This window comes from Mastigoproctus giganteus, chromosome 3 (assembly GCF_048544385.1).
Source record: "Mastigoproctus giganteus isolate SK-2022 chromosome 3, ASM4854438v1, whole genome shotgun sequence".
NCBI classification, from domain to species: Eukaryota; Metazoa; Arthropoda; class Arachnida; order Uropygi; family Thelyphonidae; genus Mastigoproctus; species Mastigoproctus giganteus.
In genome coordinates this window covers 163,512,150-163,537,909 of record NC_143577.1, presented here as the reverse complement: position 1 = coordinate 163,537,909, position 25,760 = coordinate 163,512,150, and the positions used below count along the sequence as shown (strand labels likewise).

The window sequence follows — 25,760 nt, the reverse complement described above, 5'->3', positions numbered from 1 at the left end:
CATTGAAGAGAGAACTGTTGTTCCAGGAAAGTCTTTAACAGCAATGAAAGTGGACAGTTTTATAAGAACATTCGTTCAAGAACCTACATCAGCCAGAAGAAAATCAAAGCTTAGTTTTAAAGAAATTCTTTTTAATTTTACAAAAAGAGAAAGTAACTATTGTTGTGCAAGCACTTCATAGTTAGGAGGCAAGGGTAGTCAACTCTTTTGCTTGGTTCAAATGCTGCAAGTAATTAAGCATGAAACCCTTGTTTATCATGCCGAAAACCCAAGGCTTATGTTAAAGGAGACTTTGTATCATCTGAAAATCCAATCCAAATGTCGGGATAACTGGAACTAACAGTTCAGCATTTTTGCTGGCAGAACAACCTGGCACTGTTATGCCTGGACAATGTTCCTGATACAAACCACAACATTAAAGTTGTGTTCTTGCCCACCAACACATTATCCCAGCCTGTGGACCAAGGAATTTATTGCTTCTTTTAAGGCATATTACCTGAGGAGAACTTTTGTCCAGGCTATCAAGGCAGTAAACCAGAATAGAACTCTGAAAAATTTTTGAAGAGTATTGAACATTCTGGATGCAGCAAAGAATACTAAATCATCTTGGAAAATTAAAGAAACCAACTTTAATGGCACCAGGAGAAAATTGTTACCAGAAATAGTTCCTGGTTTAATGGGATTCAAAGCCCAAATGGCAGAAATTGTTGCTGATGTTCTTGAGATAGCTAATCAACTGCAGTTAGAAGTTCAAGCAGACTGTATTTCTTCCCATTCCTAGTACTCACCAGGTGAAACCTTTCCTTTCGAGAGAGAGAGACACACACACAAAAGAAGCTAGGTGATCATACCCTAGTTGTGATCATAAAGCTAGGTGATCGTACCTGTCACAACAACCAAGCTTTTAAATAGGAGTTGTCATAGCAATTTGAATAAATGGATCCCGTCATGAAAGATAACACCAAGGTTAATATGGCAAAATCAAGAATGCAATAAACTCTTTCAGGTTAAACCGAATCTCTGGTCTTGAAAGAAATTATGCTTTCAAGACTAGGAATAGGGCATACACACCTTCCTCAGATCTACCTTTGTGCCCAAACTGTCATGCTCAAGTCAGTAAGCATATTATAGTTGCCTGTTCTGTCTATACTGGAGTACGACAAACTACATTCTTATCAAGGCATGCAGCTCAAATCACTACTGATTTGAAACAAATTTTAGATGACAGATATTACATCGGTCAGTTCTCACTTTCCTAAAAAAGGTGGAATGCATTAGCAAGGGCATGATGCAAGAAAGCAAGCTTATATAGCATCAGCCAAAAAAAAAAACCACCACTAACACACACTACCTTTCTCATTTTACCCATCCACTCGCTCCAAATGTTTGTCTAGTTCTGCCTTGAATCTGTTTAAGCTATCAACTTCTACAATGACAGATGGAAGTTTGTTCCAGCAATCAACCACCCACTGGCTAAAGGCAAACTTCCGCACATATGTCCTACAACTGTCTTTCCTCGATTTGAATTTATGCCCTCTCAGGCAATTATTCTGAGCAAGAGAAAGAATCCCATCAGCATTGAGCATGCTAAAACCATTCAAGGCTTTATACACCTCAATCAGATCACCTCACAGGTGCCTAGTCTCTCTAGACACTAAAAATTTAAGCATTCCTTTGTAAGAGCACCCTTTGTTCCATTCACTAATCTTGTTGCCCTTCTCTGTACTCGTTCCAACAACTCTACATCCTTACTATAGATACTATAATGGTATGACAGAATATAATGCATATCTCACTTTTAATGACACCTGTTGTTTCCCACCATTGTTTGGTGCATAATGGCTTTTATCTGCTGTTGTGCCATAAAATATTCAAGTGAAAATTCAAGTCTTACATGGAGTGTTTCCCTATCGTGTTTCAAGATTTTGCACCATAATGTGGTCTTCAATGTAGACTATGACATAGCTGAGTGGTTGGGAGAAAGAGGGCAGTGGCACACACTCTGAGTGGACCAGGGTTCAAGCCTGTAACTACCGAATATGATAAACATTTGCATTGACGTTTGGTGAAGGAAACACAATAAAAAACCAAGTGCGTCAGGCCTGGCCATGCCGGCTTGTAAAAATTCTGCTGGCATACCAATGTGGAGGAATGACAAATTTCATCCATGTCGCTGACCCCTAACTGGGACAAATAGTGTGGATAATTATTAATGTGGTTTTCAATGTTTTATGTCTTATATTGGTGAAAATTACTTTTTCCTGTGGGAATATATGAAGCAATATTACCAATATTACTTTTGAATATTACCAAATTAAAAAAAAAAAAAAAAAATCCACAAGGAACTTTGTGTCACAAAGTTCAGGGTAAATTAGCATTAGCATTAGTAGAGGCATTTGATGCAAGAAAGCAAGCTTATGCAGCATCAGCCAAAAAAAAACCCACTTCCACTTCACCCCTCTGTTCGTTCAAAATACCTGTCCAGCTGAGCCTTAAACTTATTTAGGCTATCAACCTCCACCACAAGGGATGGAAGTCTGTTCCACCAACCAACCACCTGCTGGCTAAAGGCAAATTTCTGCACGTCTATCCTACATCTGTCTTTCCTCAATTTGAATTTATGCCCTCTCAGGTGATTTTTCTGAGCTAGAGGAAGAATCCCATCAGCATTGAGCATGCTTAAACCATTCAAGGCTTTATACACCTCTATCAGATCACCTCGCTGGTGCCTAGTCTCCAGACACTGTAATTTGCAAAACTTAAGCCTTTCTTCATAAGAGCACCCCTCTGTTCCATTCACTAATCTTGTTTCCCTTCTCTGTACTTGTTCCAGCAGCTCTACATCCTTCTTGAAATGAGGCCTCCAGACCTGTATACAGTACTCTAGGTGTGGCCTGACCATTGCCTTATACAATGGAATAATCACCTCCTTATCCCTGCTGGAAAAATTCCTGTATATCATTGACAATACACCATGAGCTACTCTTGCAGCCCGTCTGCACTGCTCAGAGAACTTCATATCTGCCTGCACAACCACCCCCAAGTCCCTTTCATTCTCTACCACTGTCAGTGTAGTACCACAGAGTTGATACGTTGCTCTGGGGTTGCTGTTTCCCATGTGTAGTACTTTACATTTGTCAATGTTAAACTTCATTTGCCACCTCTCAGCCCATCTGCTCAACCTTTCCAGATCCTGTTGCAGCAGCATAGTGTCAGTAGTGTCCTTGACAACCCTGCCAACCTTTGTATCGTCTGCAAACTTGGACATTAAGCTTGATATACCATCATCAATATCATTTATAAATACAGAAAACAATAATGGACCCAACACTGAGCCCTGAGGGACTCCACTAATAACATTAGTCCACGTTTGCAGTTAACATTAGTCCACATTATTTCAAGATTCTGAGCAGTGTCCATTGATTACCACTCTCTGTCTTCTCCCCCTCAACCACCCCTTTATCCATAGCAGCAATTTGCCTCCAATGTCACACTGCTCCAATTTGTGTAGCAGTCTTCCATGTGCAACAGTATCAAAAGCCTTTCTAAGATCCAAGTATATAATATCAAAGTTATTCCCTGCATCCAGTTCTTTTGTGACTGCATCATAGTATCCAATCAAGTTGGTCAGGCAAGACTTCCCTTAACAAAACCATGCTGTGTCTGAGCTATAACTGAAGTCTTGTCTAAATGATCCTGCAGTGCTTCTTTAACCAGTGCCTCCATTAATTTTCCTGAAACAGAAGTTAAGCTCACAGGTCTATAATTACTTGTGTCAGCCTTTGATCCTCCTTTGTGAATTGGGGTCATATTTGCACATTTCCAGTCTATGGGTACCTCCCCTGAGTCCAAGGAAGCTCTCATAATTATGGCTAAGGGTTTGCTTACTTCCTTTGCTGCCTCCATTAATATAACTGGATAGATCCCATCCACCCCGGGTGCCTTTCTTGTGTTTATCTTCAACAGTTTCTCCTCCACTTTACTCCCAGTTATTTCAAGATTCTGTAGCTTACTGCTAGAGTTGAATACACCTCTGGCATTCCCCTTGCTGAATAACTCCTCATGTGTGAATGTCGATGCAAAATATTCATTTAGTTTGTTAGCTACCTGAGCAGGATCATCAACAGTTGACCCATCAATATCAAGTGGACCAATCTGATTCATCCCCTTCCTTCTAGAGTTTACATAAGTAAAGAACTCTTTGCTGTTTTTCTTTGCATCCCTTGCCAAGGATTTCTCATAATCTGCCTTCGCCTGCCTAACCTCCTTTGTAACTTGGTTGCATATCAACTTGTATCTATCATAGGCTTCTGTGTCATGTGTTAATTTGTAAGTATCCCGTGCATTTTTCTTCTCTGCCATATGCCTCATTAGTTCATCTGACATCCATTTTGGCCTAAACCTTGAACAATATTTCTTAGTTGGTATGTAAAGCCTAGTAGCTTCCAAGATAAGTTCTTTGAATGCTTCCCATTTTGAATTTGCTGTTGGTAACATCATCAGTTGGTCCCACTGTATAGAATTTAAATACTGTCTCAGTCCATCGTAGTCGCCTTTACAGAAGCAGTAACCCTTCCCTTTACCCCTAATGGTAGTTACCTCTTTGAGTAAATCCCACTTCAGCACACTGTGATCACTGCCACCTAGTGGTTCATTTATCTGCAGATTCTTAATGCATGAAGAATCACTGCTGATAATCAAATCAAGAGTATTACTCTCTCTAGTTGCTTACCGAACATGCTGATGTAGAAAACAATCATCCAATAAATCCACAAGAGCCCTGCTAGTGCATGAGTAACCAGCCCCCAAATTCCAGTCAATATCTGGGAAATTAAAATCTCCCATTATAAGACTCTCTGATTTACTGGCCCACTCTATTTCCCTGTACAGTTTCTTATTATACTCATCAGAGTCATTAGGCCTATAGCACACTCCTACTCTCAATTTTGATCTCCCAATGCTTATGTCACACCAAACTGACTCAACACTGCACTGTCCAGCGATGTTGACTGGCTTCACTTCTTGGTTTTTATGTGTTTCTTAACTAATAGCATAACCCCTCCCCCCTTCCTATCCTGTCTATCCTTTCTGTAGACGTTGTACTCCCCAAATTGCAGTTCTGCATCCCTTATATCTGTGTGACACCACGTCTCTGATATCCCAACAATATCTGCCTTTGATGTTTTGAGCAATACCTCAAATTCATCAAATTTATTTACTAAACTCCTAGCATTGGTGTACACACAAGTATACCTGCACCTGTTTCTATTCTTAGCTACCCTAACACAATCCATGTGTTTACTTGTACCGCACCGGCTCCCAGCAGTCTTTGAAATACCATGCATCTTGTTTTTCAGGCTTCTGCTCATTCTAATAGAAGCAGTGCAAGAATCTTTCACCTCTGCCTGTGGCTACTGTTAATCTGTTGGTCTTTGTCTCCCCCCAAGCTAGCAGTTTTCCGACCCACCTAACACTGCCTCGATAACATCAGCAAATATTCTTGCACCCTTTCTATTTAAGTGTATCCCATCCCTGTAGAAGCAATCTCTCCTGTTAACAAGGAGAAAAAAAAAAAAAAAAAAAAAATCCACAAGAAACTTTTTGTGTCACAAAGTTCAGGGTAAATTAGAAGGCTGTACTGTATTGACTAATTAGAGTCCACTGACCTGACTTAGTTCTTAATAAGCAAAACTGCATTTTTCATACCATCAAGTTTTGCCACTTGATTCAGTAATTTTGCAGAATAAAAATATTAGTTTGTAGTGCAGCATTCTGTATATGAAAACTTTGGAATGGCTTTCATGGAAATAAGTTAATCATATATAAATATTGTGAAGAGAAAGTTGAATAGCATGGATTTATTCAACTATATAATGCTGTAAATTTTTTCCTCTTCAGAATATACCAACCATATCAATGGCTCCAGGATGAAGGGAAGGCCTGTACAGGTAGTAGTTGCAACAGAAGATCATACTTTTGAACTAGATGAAGAAGCTTTAGTATCTATCCTTTTGCAAGAGCATATAAGAGATAAGCAAGTAATTGTAGTGTCAGTTGCTGGTGCATTTCGCAAAGGAAAATCCTTTTTATTGGATTTCTGTTTAAGGTTTATGATTGCTGAGGTAAGTCATCATACTTAGACCGTGCATGTATTTCAGAACTGAATAAGAATTGCTGTGATTAGAATTGTACAGGGCCATCAGGAAAAAAATAAAATTAGCTTTCAATGAATTCAAATCTAATTAGAGCAATTTATAGTATAAATGAGAAACTGTTTTTCTAAGATAATTAAAGATATTGTACTTTTCCAATTATTGCCAGTTTCTAATATACAATATTGTCATCAACAGTGGACTGCTACATAAGATTGAAATGTTAGTATGGAGCCACACTTGGAAACAAATGTTGAATATACTTGGTTACTAATTTAATTGACAAATTATGAAAATTTAATATCCTAAATTAAACATACCCTATTATTGAATTTTGGGCTGCATGGTTTAATATTAAATAACCCTAAATGAAATATTAAATCTTGCAGCTTACTCTTAAATTTTAGTCTTTCCCTTTTGCTGAATGCAAATAAAAGGTACTTAAATTTTTTTACTTGAATGTTGATTGTGACTAAATAATGACCAGAATATTTGCCAACTGCTTTCAGAATGATTATTCCATTTTGTTGTTATGTATTAACTTTATTACTATATTGCCGTGAATGTTATGATGTCCATAGAAGAGATCCTTCATACAGTGATAATCCATCTGGCCAATCAGCCCATTAGTGGTATATAGTCCTGTGGATGGGAAAATACACTAGTGAGTTGCAAGTACTAATATATATTTTTCTATGTAATTTACTGGTGTGTGAAGGAAATGTTTCTCTCATAAATGTTGACTTTACAAATAATTTCTGAGAATCTGCACATAAAGGAACCACAGGGAAGGGCTTTTGTAAAGGTGACTGTGGTGGTCTCAGACTGTTTATATTCTATACAGTGGGAACAACTGATGATGATACCAAGCAAATTCTAAATGGGAAGCATTCAAGGAATTAATCTTGGAAGCTACTATGCTTTTCATACCAACTAAGAAATACTGTTCAAGGTAGGCCTAAATGGTTATCAGACGAACTAATGAGACTCGTGGCAGAGAAATAAAATGCCTGGGATGCATATAAATTATCGGACAACATAGTCTATGGTAGATTTAGACTAGTCTGTAATCAAGTCATAAAGAAGTTTAGGCAAGTGAAGGCAGATTATGAGGAATCTTTGGCAAAGGATACAAAGAAAAACAGCAAAGACTTCTTTACTTACGTAAACTATAGAAGGAAGGGGTGAATCAGATTGGTCCACTTTGATATTGATGTTTCGACAGTTGATGAATCTCTTCAGGTAGCTGACAAACTGAACGAGTATTTTGCATCTGCATTCACACATGAAGAATTCTGTAGGGAAGTGGAGGCCAGAAGTTTATCAAACTCTAACAGGGTGCTAAATGATTTTGTAATAAATAAGAGCAAATTGGAGGAGTAATTGAAGTTAAACATAAGAATGGCACCTGGGGTGGATGGGATCTGTCCAATTATATTAAGGGAGGCAGCAAAGAAAGTAAGAAAACCACAATTATGAGAGCATCCTTGGATTCAGGGAAGATTCCCATGGACTGGAGATGTGAAAATGTATCCCTAATTCACAAAGGGGATCAAAGAATTTCATAAGTAATTATAGACCTGTTAGTTTAACTTCTGTTTCAGGGAAAATAATGGAGTCGCTGGTTAAATAAGCAATGTAGGATCATCTAGACAGGACTGCAGTTATAATTCAGATACAACATAAGTTTGTTGAGGGGAAATCTTGGATACAAAAAATAATTTTGATATCATATAGTTGGATTTTGGTAAAGCTTTTGATGAATAGAGGAGAGGCCAGTTGCTGCTATGGATAAAGGGATGGTTGAGTGGAAGAAGACAGAGTGGTAATTGATGGACACTGCTCTTCCTGGACTAATGTTAGTGGAGTCTCCAGGGTTCGGTGTTGGGCCAATTGTTTTCTATGTTTATCAATAATATTGAACATATGTCAGGCTTAATATTTAAGTTTGCAGATGATACTAAGGTTGGCAGGGTTGTTAATGACAGTAAGCTACTGCAACAGGAAAAGGTTGGGCAGATGCAATGAGAATTGGCAACTGAAGTTTAACATTGACAAATGCAAAGTACAGCCAGGCCTCGCATAACAAGAGTTCGATTGTGTTTTTCGGTTACCGCTATTTGAAAAAAAAATATACCATTTTACATGATCCAAATTTCCAGTAAAAGCGATATTTTTTTAATGTGATAGTTTAAAAAGATTTTAATCGCCTGCTAAGCTTACCATGCGTTGTATGGGCAATAAACAAGCATTTCCCGCTGTGTGTGTGTGTGTGTGTGTGTGTGTGTGTGTGTGTGTGTGTGTGTGTGTGTGTGTGTGTGTGTGTGTGTGTGTGTGTGTGTGTGTTTTATCAAACATTGGAAGCAGATGAGTTACTTGTTTTTCTCCTGCTAATAAATTTATGTGCAGACTTGCATTTAAAAATTCTAATTTGTAAATGAGCCAAATGAAAATATTACCGTAAAAGAACTAGATAATCTTTCATATCGCAGAGAGCCTCAGACAAAAGGTTGAGGTTCTCTGCAATATTTATTTGGCTAGGGCTTAGAGAAGATTGTTGCGGCTATTGGAAATTGATTGATGAAAAAGGAAAGCCAACACTGTTCAAACAACTCCATTCAAATATTTCTGTAACAAAGTTTTTGTTCTGTATTTTACGCAATAAACATTTAATTCTATAATTATTTTCATTATCTTTTACATGGTATGTAGTTAAAGTTATTTAAGAGGTATTTTTAATGAAGAATGTTCTTTATGATGAACATTCTTCAAGAATGTTCTTTATGATGAACATTCTTCAAGAATGTTCTTTATGATGAACATTCTTCAAGAATGTTCTTTATGATGAACATTCTTGAAGATCATGGCACAATTATAATTTTTCCTATTGATTATATTTCAAAATGTAAGAGCAATGAAGCCCAATTTTTCCTACTTTAAGTACTCTTGTTTAAATATAAAATCTATATCATACCTTTTATTTTAGGAAATCTTGACTGACCCAATGCTTGCATCAAATTGATCCGGTTAATGTAATATAAAATTTAAGTGTTAAAACGCAAACATATCCCTAATAAAGGATTGTTAAATTATGTGATTTTTATATAAAACTAAACCTGTCTTCAATTCATAGTCTGCTAACTGCTATCAAGGAAGAGCAAAGCACAGCTGATCCACATCAACCTACTCCAAACTAAACCCATCAGCAATGATAGACCAGAAAGAGAAGACAATTATCAAACTATATTAAAAACTATATTAAATTAAAAACTATTAAAATAAAAACTGTATTAAAATATTATTAGGCTAGACTTCTTAATACATGACTTTTTTTTTCTTTATAAACCATGCTCACAAGAAGTAAAGAGTTAAAACAATATCCACGCTCTTATACTTTAAAATAGGCAATCTAATATTTACAGACAAATTTTTGGCATTCCGATGGGACTTAGCCTGAGTGGTTTAGTAGTTTAGATAAATTTCATCTCAATACTATTGAACAATTACACTTAAATCCATATATTCCCAGGTTAATATGTTATGGTAGGTATTTAGATGATATCCTTATTATTTCACATGAAAACAACGTAAATAATCTTATGAGTTCTTTTAATAATATACACACAAGACTTAAATTTACTTTGGAACAAGAAAAACCAAGTGAGAACTCTATAAACTTTCTTAAATTTATGTTCAGAAGGGTTAATGATAACATACATTTTAAAATATATCGGAAACCTACTAATACAGAAAAATTTTTACATTACTTGAGCTACCACCCTTTTACATATAAAAGGAGTATTATTTTCAACCAATTTCACAATGCATACAGATATAATTCTACACAAGAAACCCTTAATGACGAATTCAGGAAACTTACAACAAGATTGGGATATACAATAGGTCTAAACAGGGAATATACACTAGGTATAATTAGGAACCTTCAGTGGCAGGTGAAACTAAAATCTGTATCTGTTCCGGTGATTAAGAACACCACACTTAAATATTTTATTAAAATTCCTTAGGTACAACAATGGAGAACAGTTTATTAACATTTTTAAAAATACAGAATTCAAAATAGTTGCACAACTGATGCAACTTCAGACAATATTGAGGGTGAGGAAACCAACCTCGGTCTCTAACATGGAGCAAATCAATATTGTCTATAACGTTGCTTGTGGGGAGTGAAACTCCTTTTACAATGGTTCTACCAAAAATTATCATTTGATGCATTTACAACAACACAAGGCATCTCTGAGGGCGAAAAGGACAGGTGCATCTGAACTTTCCTTTCACGCCATTCAGGAAAACCACGTTTTTCTGTTTAACGAAGCTAAAGTAATAAATTCACAGAAAGAATACATAAAACTGTTAATAGCCGAAACACTTGAAATGAAACTAAACTGTTATTCGATAAATGTATGGAGACCATATACTATTTGGGACTCGTGGACCTTAATGCACATATGTGAATAGCACGATTCACATTGGTTAACGAAAAATAATCTTGTTGCGATGCACTGTTTTAAAGTATAAGAGAGTGGATATTGTTTTAACTTGTTACTTCTTGTGAGCACAGTTTATAACTTAAATACCTGTTCATGTATTAAGAAGTCTAGCCTAATAATATTTTAATACGGTTTTTAATTTAATATAGTTTTTAATACAGTTTGACAATTGTCTTCTCTTTCTAGTTTATCATTGCTGATAGGTTTAGTTTGGAGTAGGTTGATGTGCATTGGCTGTACATCACCAAGGGTGTCAAGACTAATATTCAAGATTTCTAAGAGGTACAAGCTAAAGATTATAATGATTTATGCACCAACATCGAGCCATGATGATGAAGAGGTTGAAGAAATGTACACTGAAATTGAGTCTTCTAGATGAGCAGAAAACCCACTACACTATTATTATGGGGGACTTCAATGCTAAGGTTGGAAAAAGGCAAAACAGCACAGAAAGAGGAACTATAGGAAATTTTGGAATTGGTGAAAGAAATAAAAGAGGTGAAAGACTTGTGGAATTTGCAGAATCTCAAGGACTGTCAGTAATGAACACTTTTTTCAAGAAAAGGGTGAACAGAAAGTGGACATGGAAGAGTCCAAATGGATTAACAACTAATGAAATCGACTTCATCCTCACTAACAGAAGATATATTGTGAATGATGTTACCGTCCTGAATAAGGTAAATGTTGGAAGTGATCACAGAATGGTAAGGTGTACACTTGATATAGATAAAGGAAAGGAAAAAACTGACTCGAGTAAATAATACAAAGGTCTTTGAAATAACAGAGGAGGAGAAAAAGCAGTATGTACTGGAACCTAAGAACAAGTTTGAGCTTCTGCAGACTGCTCAGGACCAAGATATCGATGAGGAATATTACAACTTTCTGAAAGTGATAAAGCCCAAGAAACCTATAGGGAAACAGAAATCCAAAGAAGAAAAAATTAGTCAAGAAACACTTGTCATGATGAACCAAAGACGACAAATGAAGAGCAAGAAAAACACTGACAGGGAGAAAATTGAGTATACTGAGTTATGCAAAGCCATTAGAAAGAGACTCAGAGAGGACATAAGAAGATTTAACACAAGAAAAGTAGAACAAGCATTAAGGGAAAAAGGATTTAAATCAGCAGCCATGAGCAGTAATACAGAAAGACAAATGATACTGAAACTGAAGAATAGCAATGGTGTACTTATAAACTGCAGAGAAGGCATAATTCAAATAGCAGAAGACTACTATAGAGAATTATACAAGGAGCGAGGGAATGATACCAGCAGTGGGGAAGATGGATTGCAAAGTAGCAACACATACGACATACCCGATATTCTTCCTGATGAGGTAGAACATGCATTGAAGAAAATGAGGAATCGGAAAGCCCCGGGGGAAGATGAAGTTACTGTAGAGTTGTTAAAATTGGGAGGAAGAGACATAACACAAAAACTGGCAAGGCTCTTCACAAAGTGCATTAGAAAAGGTGTGATGCGTAAGCAGTGGAATAATGCAATCATAGTTTTGCTGCATAAGAAAGGAGATAAATCAGAAATTGGAAGTTATAGACCAATTAACTTGTTATCCCATATCTACAAGTTGTTCACAAGGGTCATTACTAACAGATTAGAAAGAATACTTGATGAGAATCAACCGAAAGAGCAAGCTGGCTTTAGGACAGGATTCTCAACTATGGATCACCTTCACGTAATATCACAGCTAATGGAGAAAGCAAATGAATATAAAACACCATTATGCCTGGCATTTGTGGATTATGAAAAGGCATTTGACTCCATACAGCATAAGGCAATGATTTGGGCACTGGAAAGACAAGGCATAGATACTCCATATATTATGATTTTGAAGAAAATATATTATTATTATTATTATTATTATTATTAATAGCCATATGGTGCAAGGAAGCCGAGGCTTATGTTGCATCAGGAAAAAAAAAAGTTCCCGAGTTATCCTGAGAGAGAGAGAGAGAGAGAGAGAGAGAGAGAGAGAGAGAGAGAGAGAGAGAGAGAGAGAGAGAGAGAGAGAGAGAGAGAGACAAAAGTAGAAGGGAATCACCAAGAAAGAAGAATGATGATATCCAGCTCAGGACCCTGGGTGTGCCAAGCCCATACTCACAAGTTGTGAGCCCCCGGGGTTATGAGAGTGCTACATCCTTTATTAGACTAGACAAAGACAGTAGCAAATTTAAAATCGAGAAAGGAGTTCGACAAGGAGACACAATATCTCCGAAGCTGTTTACTGCTGCCCTTGAGGAAGCTTTCAGAAGATTAGACTGGTCGCAGAAAGGAGTTAGTGTGAACGGAGAGTACCTAAACCATTTACGATTTGCAGATGACATTGTGGTCATAAGCCACGATCCCAAAGAATTAGAGGAAAATCTTAATCAGTTATGCACAGTTAGTAAGGATTTTGGACTAAAGATGAATATGGCTAAAACAAAAGTAATGATGAACAAGTATGCCAAGGAAAGGGAAATAATAATTGAAGGAGCAGTAATTGAAAAGGTGGAGTCATATACTTATCTGGGACAAGTTATTAGCTATAATAATGATAAATGTCTGGAAGTCAAGAGAAGAATAAATTTTGGATGGATAGCATTCAGGAAATATAGTCACATACTGAAGAGCAATATCCCAGTTTGTCTGAAACGTAAAATAATGAACCAATGTATACTCCCCATCATGACTTATGGAAGTGAAACTTGGGCACTCACCAAAAGAATGGAAGAGAAGCTAAGAACTACACAGCGAAGAATGGAACGAATTATATTGGGAATCAGACTGTTAGATAAGAAGAGAAACACATGGATTAGGCAGCAAACTCAAGTAAAGGACATTCTTATCAAAACTAAAGAACTAAAATGGTCTTGGGCAGGACACATAGCTCGAAGACATGATGACAGATGGACTAAGAAAATAACAGAATGGTACCCAAGAGGAGCTAGAAGAAAACCCGGAAGACAAAGGCGGAGATGGATAGATGAAATTCATGAGTTTTTGAGTAGTAAATGGATGGCCAGTGCTCAAAACAGAAGGAACTGGAAAGTTGCTGGAGAGGTCTTCATCCTGCAGTGGATTGAAAATGGCTGATGATGATGATGATGACTGTGCTTTGCTCTTCCTTGATAGAAGTTAGCAGACTGTGAATTGAAGACAAATTTAGTTTTATATAATATCACATAATTTAACAATCCTTTAATAGAGATATGTTCGTGTTTTAATACTTAGATTTCATATTACATTAACTGGATCAGTTTGATGTGAGCGTCGGGTCAAGATTTCCTACAATAAAGGTATGATATTGATTATATTATATTCTATAAACACATTTCCATTTTGCGCAATGCGCTCACTGGACTAATTAATTGTGTTAATCGAGGCCAGTCTGTACTGCATATTGGGAGCAGTAACCCCAGAGTAATGTACCAATTATATGATACTACACTCGAGGTAGTGGAGAATGAAAAAAGACTTGGGGGGGTAATTTAATTTTCCAGTCAGTTATGAAGTTTTCTGAGCAGTGCAGACAGACTGCCAGAGCAGCTCATGGGGGTATTGTCAATGATATTCAGGAATTTGGCTAGCAGGGATAAGGAGGTGATTATCCCTTTGTATAAGGCAATGGTTACACCACACCTTGAGTATTGCATACAGTTCTCAAAGCCTCATTTTAGGAAGGATATGGAGCTGCTGGAATAAGTACAGCGAATGGCAATGAGATTGGTGAGGGGAACAAAGGGGGGGGGATCTTATCAATAAAGGCCTGAAATTTCTGAAAATTTCAGCATCTGGACTGTAGACTAGGTTCAAAGGACTGTATTCAAAGCCTTTATACACCTCTAATTGAGGTGTATAAGGCTTTGAATGGTTTGAGCAAGCTCAGTGCTGATGGGGTTCTTTCTCTTGTTCAGATTATGTACTTGAGGGGGCATAAACTCAAATTGAGGAAAGTCAGTTGCAGCATAGATGTGCTGACATTTGCCTTCAGCCAGCAAGTGGTTACAATCAACCACTTGTTGGCTAAAGGTTTGTTACAGTTATCAACCAGTGGTTGATAACTGTAACAAACTAACTAACTAACTTCCATATGTCGTAGTGGAAGTTGACAGCTTAAATAAAATTAAGGCGAAACTGGACAAACGTTTGGAGTGAATGGATTGGTGAAATGGCAGGTTTTTTTTGTTTTTTTTTGCTACTGCTGTATAATGTTGCTTTTTTGCATCATATGTCACTATTAATGCTAATTCTAATTTGTGGTTTATATAATAAGCATAGATGGAAATTTCAAAATTTTTTTTATTATAAAACCAGCATCTCCTGTTCAGTAGAGCTACCTATTAACAATAAGTGGCTTGTAGCCCTTAAATGCTACTAGGAATAGGTCACCTCAGAATTTTGGCAGAGTGTTGGCAGAGGTAGTGAATCTGGCTAAGTTCAAAGTATATGTGTGTGATCCTCTTGTGGATGATCAACTTGTGGGAATCCAAATAGCATGCATATTGTTTTATTTTGCTTTTATTATTATTATTTTTGTGCATATGACTGATATTTCCCTTTGTATTAAGTATATTTGATAATAGTGTATTATGAGAACAGTAGAGCTGTCCATCTGACAACTAATAATTCACTTCTCTAAGTTGTTACATTTTCATACTGGTCAGTGTTTGCTAGTAGGATGTCATTTTCAATCCACTGGTGATATATTGGCTTGATATATATTATTCACCTTTGGAAAACTTCAAGAAAGGTTTGAAACTCACACATTTCTAGTGTTATTTCCAGGGCTTTTGATCATGTTTGGCATGAAGGCCTTCTAAACAAGCTTCCATGTTATGGATAGCCATCTGTGTTTTTCTTTGGATAGCTAGTTTTCTCTGTGATCATTCAGTACAGATGGTGATAGATCTGTCTTTTTGGCTGCTCTTGTATATTAATAACCTTCTTCCACTGACTGTAATCTTATTCTTAGTTTTGCTGCTGATAGCACTTTACATTTCACCTTTCAGTTTTAGAAATTTTGCCTGCACAAACAGCTTCAACTTAGCAGATATCCACCACCAGTTCTTTATATGCCAATTTCCAGGTAATTCTCTGTGACAAAGAAAACTTTGTTACCATCAATCTTTATTAAGCTCAGTCCTCTCTTATTTCTTTCAAAGATTCTGCTGCTCCTGTGCTCATCTTTAGTGATTACCCTGACTTCTAATCTCTCTTTGCACAAGCACATTGCAAATATTTCTTTCTTTACATAAAAAGACAAATCGGGTTTTCTATTTTGCTTTCGGTGTTACTTTTCTTCTAAGCAACTCATTGTAAACCTTTAGTCCCCCTATCATGAAACAATCGTGAAATATTTCATGATTTTTTTCCACAACTGGGGTATTTCTCTCAAAAACTCTTTATAGCTTATAGACCCTATTCAAAAGCAAGCAGTCAGGTTAATTAATGACTTGTCTCTTATCTGTCATTAAGACTTCTCCAGATATGTATGGCAACCATTCAATATCCATTCACTGTTCAACACCAAACCCAGAATCAATTTTTCTGCAAATCCTGGAATTGCATATAAGCTGAGGAGGAGAGGATCTAAAAGTGACTCAAGATAAAGACTTCTTAGGTGTTGCAGGTCAGTGTAGCATGAAATTTTCTGTGCAGTGTAAACCAGCAACTGGGAAAGCCCATAGTGTCATCTCCAGAACTTTTACTTTGTTAGTTGGCAGAAGAATATCATTATCCATCTATATTATAAGACAATGGTTAGACCACAGTTAAAGTCCGTAGATCACACCTTAAAAAAAAAAAAAAAAACTGGAAAAGATTTAAGAATGACCAGATTAATGAAGAGTGCAAATCAGTGTGCATACAAAGAATGGCTTAGAAGATGTGGACTGCAAGCTTGATAGACATCTGAGGGAGAGATCTGATGTCTCCTTCAGATTTTATATTTGTGGCAGAGGGCACAAATATAAAATCTTGGAGAATAATGGAAGATTGCATCAGAATAAGTTACCTTACAGTGTTGGCAGAGGTAGTGAATTTAGCTAAGTTAAAAGTGGAACTGGATGATCATCTTGTGGGAATCCATATAGCATGAATATTGTTTTATTTTGCTTTTATTATTATTTCATTTTTTTTGGTTAATGCAGAAAAAGGTTGCTTCCTTGCATCATTTGCTCCAACTAATATTGATACTATTCCCAGTATTATGTGATTTCATTGTAGAAAATGTTATAATGCCTACATGTATCCAATAATAATTATCCACTTGAGCTGACTCAGGGAAGATTAAGAGTAATTCTCTGAACTAAGTACAAATTACTGAGTAAAATACGCTTAACTCCACGTAGATAGTGAGCTAAAATTTTTAGTTTATTGGTTACTGAATAGTGTCCAATGTACTTTAGTTAAAAACTACCACAAAAGTGAAATTAGCCTTTTACTTAATCATTATACACTTGTGCCCTATTACAACAACTTTTCAACCTTGACTTGGAAAGGGATTGTTATGAACTTTGTTAAATGAACATGTATGTCCCATGAAGTGATTGTCTCCTGATGTCTGAATGAGATTATTCAGACATCAGGAGACAACATACTTAATTGATCATTTCAATGTCTCTCTCACAATTTTTAAAGACTTAAGTAGAGAAGTTACACGATCTTACTACCAAATATTTAGTTTGGATTAAGGGTACTGTCTGTGTGCCCAGTACATTACCTTCAGTGTTACCTCTGAACCTCTTTGCTTTCAAAGGAAATTGAGATTAAGATAATGACAAATTGACTTATACACACAACCACCCACCCCACTGCATATGAAAAATCACAGGTTTAGTATCTATAGATGATGACAGACACAATGATGATATTAAGGAAGGGATGATAACTGTAAAGTATGGGGAATAGCTGATGTTTCGAAAACCATTTTGCCTCCTTGGTGTGGGAGATGAAAAAAGAGGGAGAAATATATATATATATCAAACATCTACAATTAATGGAGTAACTCTCAAATTACAAACTTAGGGCTTGAATTCCAGATAAGTGCTCCTCTCTCTCTCTCTCTCTCTCTCTCTCTCTCTCTCATATCAGGGGTAAAGGGAAGAGTTTTTGCTTTCACAGAGGTGACTACAGTGGTCTCACACAGTTTTTAAATTCTATACAGAGGGACCAATTGATGATTTTACCAACAGAAAATTCTAAATGGGAAGCATTCAAGAAATTACCGTATTTCCCCATATATAAGATGCACCTTAATTTTGGGGCCCGAAATTTGAAAAAAATGTATTACATAAAGTTATTGAACTCAAGTTTTATTCATCATAAAATTAGTACAACTCCTCATCAATGTCAAAACTCCCATCCATTAGCTTGTCCTCATCTGTGTCTGATGACGAATCACTGTCTTCATATATTGCCTCATCCTCAGTTCCATCTATGGCATTTGAAATGCCACACATTCTTAAATGTGACTTGACAACAATCTTAATATTATCCCAGGATCTTTTCACTCAGGTAGAAACTTCTCCTATAGTTGGTTTCTTCACTCTTCCTGCTGGTGTCAAATTGTCCCCAGAAGACTTCATCCATTGGTTTCATTTGTGTGTCATGGCAGCTTTGAAGGGCTTGTTAATGCTGACATCAAGCGGTTGGAGCTGGGATGTGAAGCCTCCAGGTATGACGGCAAGTTTTGCTTTTTGCTCTGCAGCCATCTTCTTTGTGTTTTTTGTTGTGTGCCCTGAACTGATCAAGCACCAATAGGGCAGGTTTGCGTAAGAGCCCACCTGGTCTCCTGCTCCAAACTTTCTCAAACCAGATCTTCATCCCATCCTGATCCATCCAACCCTTGTCATGAACGTAGACAATCACTCCTCGAGGAACGTCTTCTTTTGGCATTGTTTTGTGTTTGAAAATCAGCATAGGAGGCAACTTGGTTCTGTCGGCACAACAAGCTAGAACAACTGTATAATGGCTCTTTCATGTCCACTTGTCTTCACAGTTACAGTTTTCACCCCCTTCTTATCAACAGTTCTGTTACTTGGGACATCAAATTGAAGGGGGGGGGGACTTTGTCCATATTTGCAGTCTGTCCCAACTCAAACTGATATGTCTTCCGACATTGAATGACAAAACAATGAAATTCAAGTACCTTCTGCTCATAGCTTTCAGGCATCTTTTGGGTAAGTCTGGTGCGTGTATGCATGCTTAGTCCATTCTGTTCCATGAACCTGAAGCACCAATTGTGTCCTCCTTGGAAATCAGTAACTTCTTTTTCATCATTTCTTCTTGCCTCATGCTGAACTATCTTTGTGGACACAGGAATTCCAATTACCCTTTGCTCTTCAATTCCCTCTCTAAATCAGGCCATTTTGCTTACCTTCTTCTCATGGCCTTCTGCCGTGGCGTTTTCAGTAGGGTTTCTTCTTCCCGTAGCCAGTCTCGGATTGTTTTCTCAGTTGGAGGAGGACTAAACTTAGGTTCAGCAGCACGACATTCACTTTTGCAAACTGGATCACTTTTAATTTGAATTCAGCACTGTACGAAAATCTTTTCTGAGCCATTTCTGGGCAGAACGTGGCAAAACGTAACCTAATATACCGGTAACAAGTGCAAAACAATGAACACACAGACAACAAGCACGAAAAAGTGGGAAATGCAAGTAAAAAAATCTACAACCACTGTATAAGATGCACCCAGTTTTAGACCCCAAATTTTTTGAAAAAGGGTGCGTCTTATACACGGGGAAATACGGTAATCATGGAGGCTACTAGGCTTTTCATGCCGATTAAGAAATACTGTTCAAGGTTTCGGCCTAAATGGATGTCCGTGAACTAATGAGACTCTTAGTACAGAAGAAAAATGCATATAAATTATCAGGCGACACAGAAGCCTAGGGTAGATATAAGCTAGTCTGTAATCAAGTCACAAAGGAGGTTATGCAGGCGAAGGCAGATTACGAGAAATCTTTGGCAAAGGATGCTAAGAAAAACAGCAAGGATTTCTTTACTTATATAAACTCTAAAAGGAAAGGGATGAATCAGATTGGTCCACTTGATATCGAGTTTGACTGCTGATGATCCTGCTCAGATAGCTGACAAACTGAATGAGTATTTTGCATCTACATTCACACGAGGAATTCTTTAGGAAAGTGGAGGATAGAAGCTTATTAAACTCTAACAGGGAGCTTAATGGTTTTGTAATAACAGAGCAAAATGGAGTAGAAATTGTTGAAGTTAAACATAAGAAAGGCACCTGGGGTGGATGGGATCTATCCAGTTATATTAAAGAAGGTGGCAAAGGAAGTAAGCAAACCCTTAGCCATAATTATGAGGAATGTCCTTGGACTCGGAGGAAGTGCTCATGTACTGGAGATATGCAAATGTATCCCCAACTCACAAATGGGATCAAAGGGTGACACGAGTAATTACAGACCTGTTAGTTTAACTTCTGTTCCAGGGAAAATAATGACGTCGCTGGTTAAAGAAGCTTTTCAGGATCATCTAGATACTACTGCAGTAATAATTGAGACGGAGCTTGAGTTTGTTAAAGGAAAGTCTTGTGTGACAAATTTGATTGGTACAATTTGGTGGTTACAAAGGAACTGGACGCAAAAAAAAAAAAATAATTTTGATATCATATACTTGGATTTCAGGAAAGCTTTTATTACTGTTGTGCATGGAAGACTACTGTACAAATTGGAGCAGTATAGTATTAAGTGAAAGTTACTACAGTGGATAAAAGGGTGATTGAGTCAGAGAAGACAGAGTGGTAATCAATGGACGCTGCTCTTCGTGAACTAATGTTATTAGTGCAGTCCTCCAGGGTTCGGTGTTGTGCCCACTGTTGTTTTTATATATATCAGTGGTATTGATGAAGGTATATCAAGCTTAATGCCCAAGTATGCAGATGATAAAAAGATTACAGATTTGTTAATGACAGTAATGCAGTGTGCTACTGCAACAAGATCTAGAAAAGTTGGGCAGGTGGGCTGAGAAGTGGCAACTGAAGTTTAACATTGACAAATGCAAAGTACTGCATATGGGTAGAAGTAACCCCCAGAGACCAAGTGTGTGTGATACTACACTTAGGGGAGGTAGATAATGAAAAAGACCTTGGGGTAAATGTGCAGTCAAATGTGAAGTTTTCTGAGCAGTGCAATCAGGCTGCCAGAGTAGCTCATGGTGTCTTGTCAATGATATACAGCAGTTTTGCTAGTAGGGAAAAGGAGGTTATTATAATTTTGTATAAGGCAATGGTCAGGCCACACCTTGAGTACTGTGTACAGGTGTGGTGGAGGCCTCATTTTAGAAAGGCTGTAGAGTTGCTTGAGTGAGTACAGAGAAGGGCAACAAGATTGGTGAAGGGAAAGACGGGGTCCTCTTACCAAGAAAAGCTTAAGTTCTGCAAATTGCAGCATCCGGAGACAAGGCACCTGCAAGATGATCTGATTGAGGTGTATAAGGCCTTGAATGGGTTGAGCAGGCTCAATTTTGATGAGATTCTTCCTCTTGCTCAGATTATGAACCCGAGAGCATAAATTCAATTTGAGGAAAACAGTTGTAGAATAAATGTGTGGAAATTTTCTTTGAGCCAGTGGGTAGTTGATTGCTGGAACTATTTTCCAATTTTCTGGAATATTGAGGAAGTTGATAGCTTTAAATAAATTCAAGGAGGAACTGGATAAACTTTTAGAGGGAATGGATATGTGAAAATTTTTTTTTTTTTTTGCTAATAATGCATAAGCTTATATGCTTTTCTTGCATCACATGCCTACTTTTCTCTTTCTCTCTCTGCTATGAAGTATGAAGTTTATCTTTTTTGCCTTGTATCAGATTTTTATATATAATAATATGAAATTGCAAATAAAATTATTCCTACAGTCCTCAAGGGAAAAAAATTCTGTTCTGCTTGTTCACTGGATCTGGTGTGGAGGCTCTGAATGGTCACTAGTGGTACAGTCCTGGCACTTAGTTGAACGAATGCATCCTGGGGTGGTGCTAACGCTAAGTGTGAGGTAATGGGGGACTTTCAGAGAGGATGGCAGGAATGGCTAGCACTTCAGTCAGACAAAAGTTTAAGAGTGCAGTTTAGCATATTTGCTGCTACCTGTATTTGAGATTGCATTCAATGCCATAATTTTTGGAATTTTTATAAATAACATTCTGAAAATTCATAAATAGTTGTTGAAAAGTGAAAATCCTGAAGTCATGCTAAAAGAGAACACTTGTTTTTAGGCTGAGCTGCAAATCAGAATTGAAGTGTCAACATTTTATCATATTATAAACAAAAATGAATTGTTGATGCCCAAACTTCATCAGTGTGCTAGAGGAATAAAGCAGTTCATTTCATGTATCTTTACTTATATGCTGCCAATATGTGTTATGGCACAACACTTGTGGTAAAATGTTTATATGCATAAAATATAGCAAATAGTGCTCAAATACAGGAAACCCCCCGCTATTCGCAGGGGTTGTGTTTCTGAGAAATGTACCTTCATAATATAACTATGTACATAGACAGTACATGGTGAAATGCAAGCATAAGGCATCGAAATTAAAATAAGAAGCAATTTAATGTTAAATCTAATATTTATTAGAAATTTCAAACAAATCTTTCAAACCAGCACCTTTGCTAGCTAAAAAAACTTATTCCGCCAGTGCTATCACCAGTTTCGCAAGTGTTGATAAAGGTGTTTTGCTTTTTCACAAATGATGGAACTTAACGGAATTTTATTTTGAGTTCGGTCTTCTATCCACAGATTTAAAGCCTTTTCCATTTTTTTCTAATTTAACATCACGAGTTAGAGCAAATTTTTGAAGCAATTAGCGCGTTTTCATGGGCACTACAGGGGATTTTTTCTTCCCATTTCTTTATTAATCGTACTGTTGACTCATTGATTTTATAATGTTTTGCCACTGACAAGACACTTTTCACCATTAGAAGTTTTGTCTAATAACTCAATTTTACTTGCTAATGTCATCACTTCCTTTGATCTTTTCACAATTCCCTTGTTATTCATAGGCATATTTTTATGGACAAGTCTGTTTTACACTGCAAAACAGTAGATTTTTCACTTTTGTAAGCATATAAATTTATAAATTGGTACATTTATAAATTTATTCAATTTATAAGCATATAAATTAAAAGCAAATGACGAAACCTTCCATGGCAAGCGCATAACACATACTGAACAAGGATTAGCGGGAAACAATCGTGCTTGCGATTTTATCACCCCTCTCCCCCAACTGAGCACTGTTTTGACCAGGAAAGATGATTTTAGCCATGCCCATGTTTTTTATAGCAGAAAATGTTCACGGCACTTTAAAATTCACATTTTTTCAGGTTTCATTTTATATTAAATCAGCGACCGCGAAACCGCGAATAGCGGGGGTTTACTGTATAGCAAATTAAATGGTGCTCACTAGGTAAGTTTTGCTTATCACTGGGAAAAAAATTAGAAGATTTGGAGAAATGTGAAAATGCAAGTAGTGCCCTGCCCTTCTATAATTTTAATCAGTATACTTTAATGACTCAGTCTTCTAGTATGATGTAACTGAAAACAAGATATAAGCTGAAATTAGAGGTAGAACTAAGAGCTGCTATTCCAAATGCTACATGATGAATGATAAAAGATTGACTGTGACTTTGCTACTGATGATTGCAGGACTTACTGGATGTCACATTTAACCACATTTACCATTCTGGTACTAAGCTCACCTGTCAGTGGTTCTAAGGGGCAAAGTTATTAGAGGCTTCCCACCTCTAGAATTTCTGGAAATTGAGATATGATTATATATCAGGTAGACTGTGGAAGAGCAAATTTTGGAGTTAGGTCAGAAATATTTTTTATCAATCAGAATGTTTTATTATTGAAAACAAAATAATTACATTTTATTTTTGGTTTCTCTGGTCAACATAGGGAACTGGGATGAAAAGAAACAGTTGCATGACATTTTATGAATAAGGGGTCACTTTGAAACTAATATCCCAAAATGTTTTCTTATCTGATACTATAGCAAGAACATCAATTTAAATTGTATGTTACATACTTGGTATTTTAGTACTTGCATTTATTTTCCCATGTAGACCACTTTGTATAAATTTTCTTCACTGCTGAATGAGAACTTTCACCCTCTTGTAAGACTCCATCAGTCTCCAAGAATCATTTTTTGAAGGTTGCAATGATGTCATTGTCAGATTGGTTCCCCTTAAATGCCATCCTTCATAGGGTCAAACAGTTAAGTCTGGTGCAAGGTCAGGACTGTACAGGGGATGTAGCAGAGTAATCCATTTAATTCACAATGATGTCTCATGTCTGGGATGTTGCCATAGCACCTGGTATTGTTGTGCTGAAGAGGAAATTTTTCTTTCTTCTTTTTTGGCCTTGTTCTTGCAATTCATATTTACAGCTTCTTCAGTCTTTTAATTCAGTGGGCAGAATTAAAATTAATTAGGTATCTCTGTTCTAGGAAATCTGCAAGGGTCCCCCATCTCTCTCTCTCTCTCCAAAAAATGGAAGAGGACTAGAACTTGATTTTCTCAATAGATGGCTGCGCTTTGAATTTCTCCTTTATTAGCAAATCTTTGTTTCCTCTCTTATGGACTTCTACTTTGACTCGAGTTCATAATGGTGTATCCAGATCTCATCTTCAGTGCCAGTGTTGCCACTGATGTGCGCATATTTCTCCAGAAAATTGTTTTCTGGAGAAATATGCCTATTTCTGTGTGATATTAGCAGTTGTAGAACCTACCTGGCACAAAATTTTCTTTTGCTTAGATTGTCCAGAATTATTTTTTTTATTGACTATAATGTACTTGTAAGCATTCTTCAAATATCAATTAATCACAGTGGTGCTATGTTCTCTGTATTCAAGAACTGAATAATACAGTGCTTGATAAGCACATCAATATCACCCTCCATTTTCACAGGCTACTACCTGTCATGCCACCTGTTATACGGTTTTGAAACTTTCCAGATATTGGTAGTAATGTTTAAATTTTCACCTGACAGCATTACATTTTGTATGCAAAACCATCCAAATGGGAAAAATATTTGGTAGCAGCAGTTTCAGAGTGGCACTTATACCAGAGCATGGTGAATGGCATTATTGATTTGAATGACAGTTATGGGGGGCATTGTCTTGTTAAATGTGGAAAGCTCAGTTTCCTATTTAAATATGGAGTGTGGATGTATAACCAAGTACCATTCTGGTTTCTCAAATTATTTATACAAATGAGAATAATGTATTTCCTACCTAGACTGGGCTTGCATTTTCCAAAATATAAGCAAGGATCTTGACAGTATTGTTATGAGGAGGGGATCAAAAAAGTGAGACTAATTTTGAAAGATTATTATGAAAAGTATATAATTTTAAAGCTATCAGATATTTATTTCTAACATCTCTTTATTTCTGCAGGTCCACAGTAATTTCTGAAAACCAGCAAACTTGAACAATGATAACATAACTACAAGGAAAATATTGAAAGAACAGCAAGACAATATGAAATTCTGTGTCCTGAAGAAAATACCAACAGAAATATAATTTCTGCAAAAAGCCTATTCAAAAGATGCTGCAACTAGATCCACTATATTTAGATGACACAAGCAATTCAAAGATGGAAGAATGAACTATTTCAGGATTAACTGATGTGATTATTGATATAGCACCTGGTCTCATCTTTGGAGACAGATGAGTTACATATAGGAAATTTGCAGAGGCCTTGTGTATTATTATGGGCATGTGCAAAGCATTTTGAACATTTAAAAATAAAGCAGGTTTGTTCCTGTTGAGCCCTTTGCTCCTCAATCCTGAACAAAGGCAGGTTAGATTTGGCATCTCTGTTTGCCAAATAACCTACCAATGTTAAGAGAAATGATTTCCTACATAGATTAACTGCTTAAGATGAGTACTGGCTCCACCACTATGATTCAGAATCAGAACAACAAAGTTTGCATTGGAAGCATAACACATTTCTACTTCCGGCGAAGACATTGTCTGTGAAGTTTGTAGGCAAATGTATAATTATCATCTTTTTCACTCGTGCTGGACTATATTACAGTAAAGCTCTAAAAAAATTGACTCAAAAGTGGGCCAGAAAAG

General features: G+C 36.8%; 1 protein-coding gene across 1 annotated transcript in view; it reads left to right on the top strand.

Moving 5' to 3' along the window:
• Positions 1-25,760, top strand: part of atl (atlastin GTPase) — a 346,856-nt gene that overhangs the window by 50,011 nt on the left and 271,085 nt on the right. Inside the window, exon 2 of the mRNA XM_090369474.1 lies at positions 5,899-6,122. Within this exon, the coding sequence (XP_090225600.1) occupies positions 5,899-6,122 (224 nt within the window). The remainder of the gene's footprint in view (positions 1-5,898; positions 6,123-25,760) is intronic.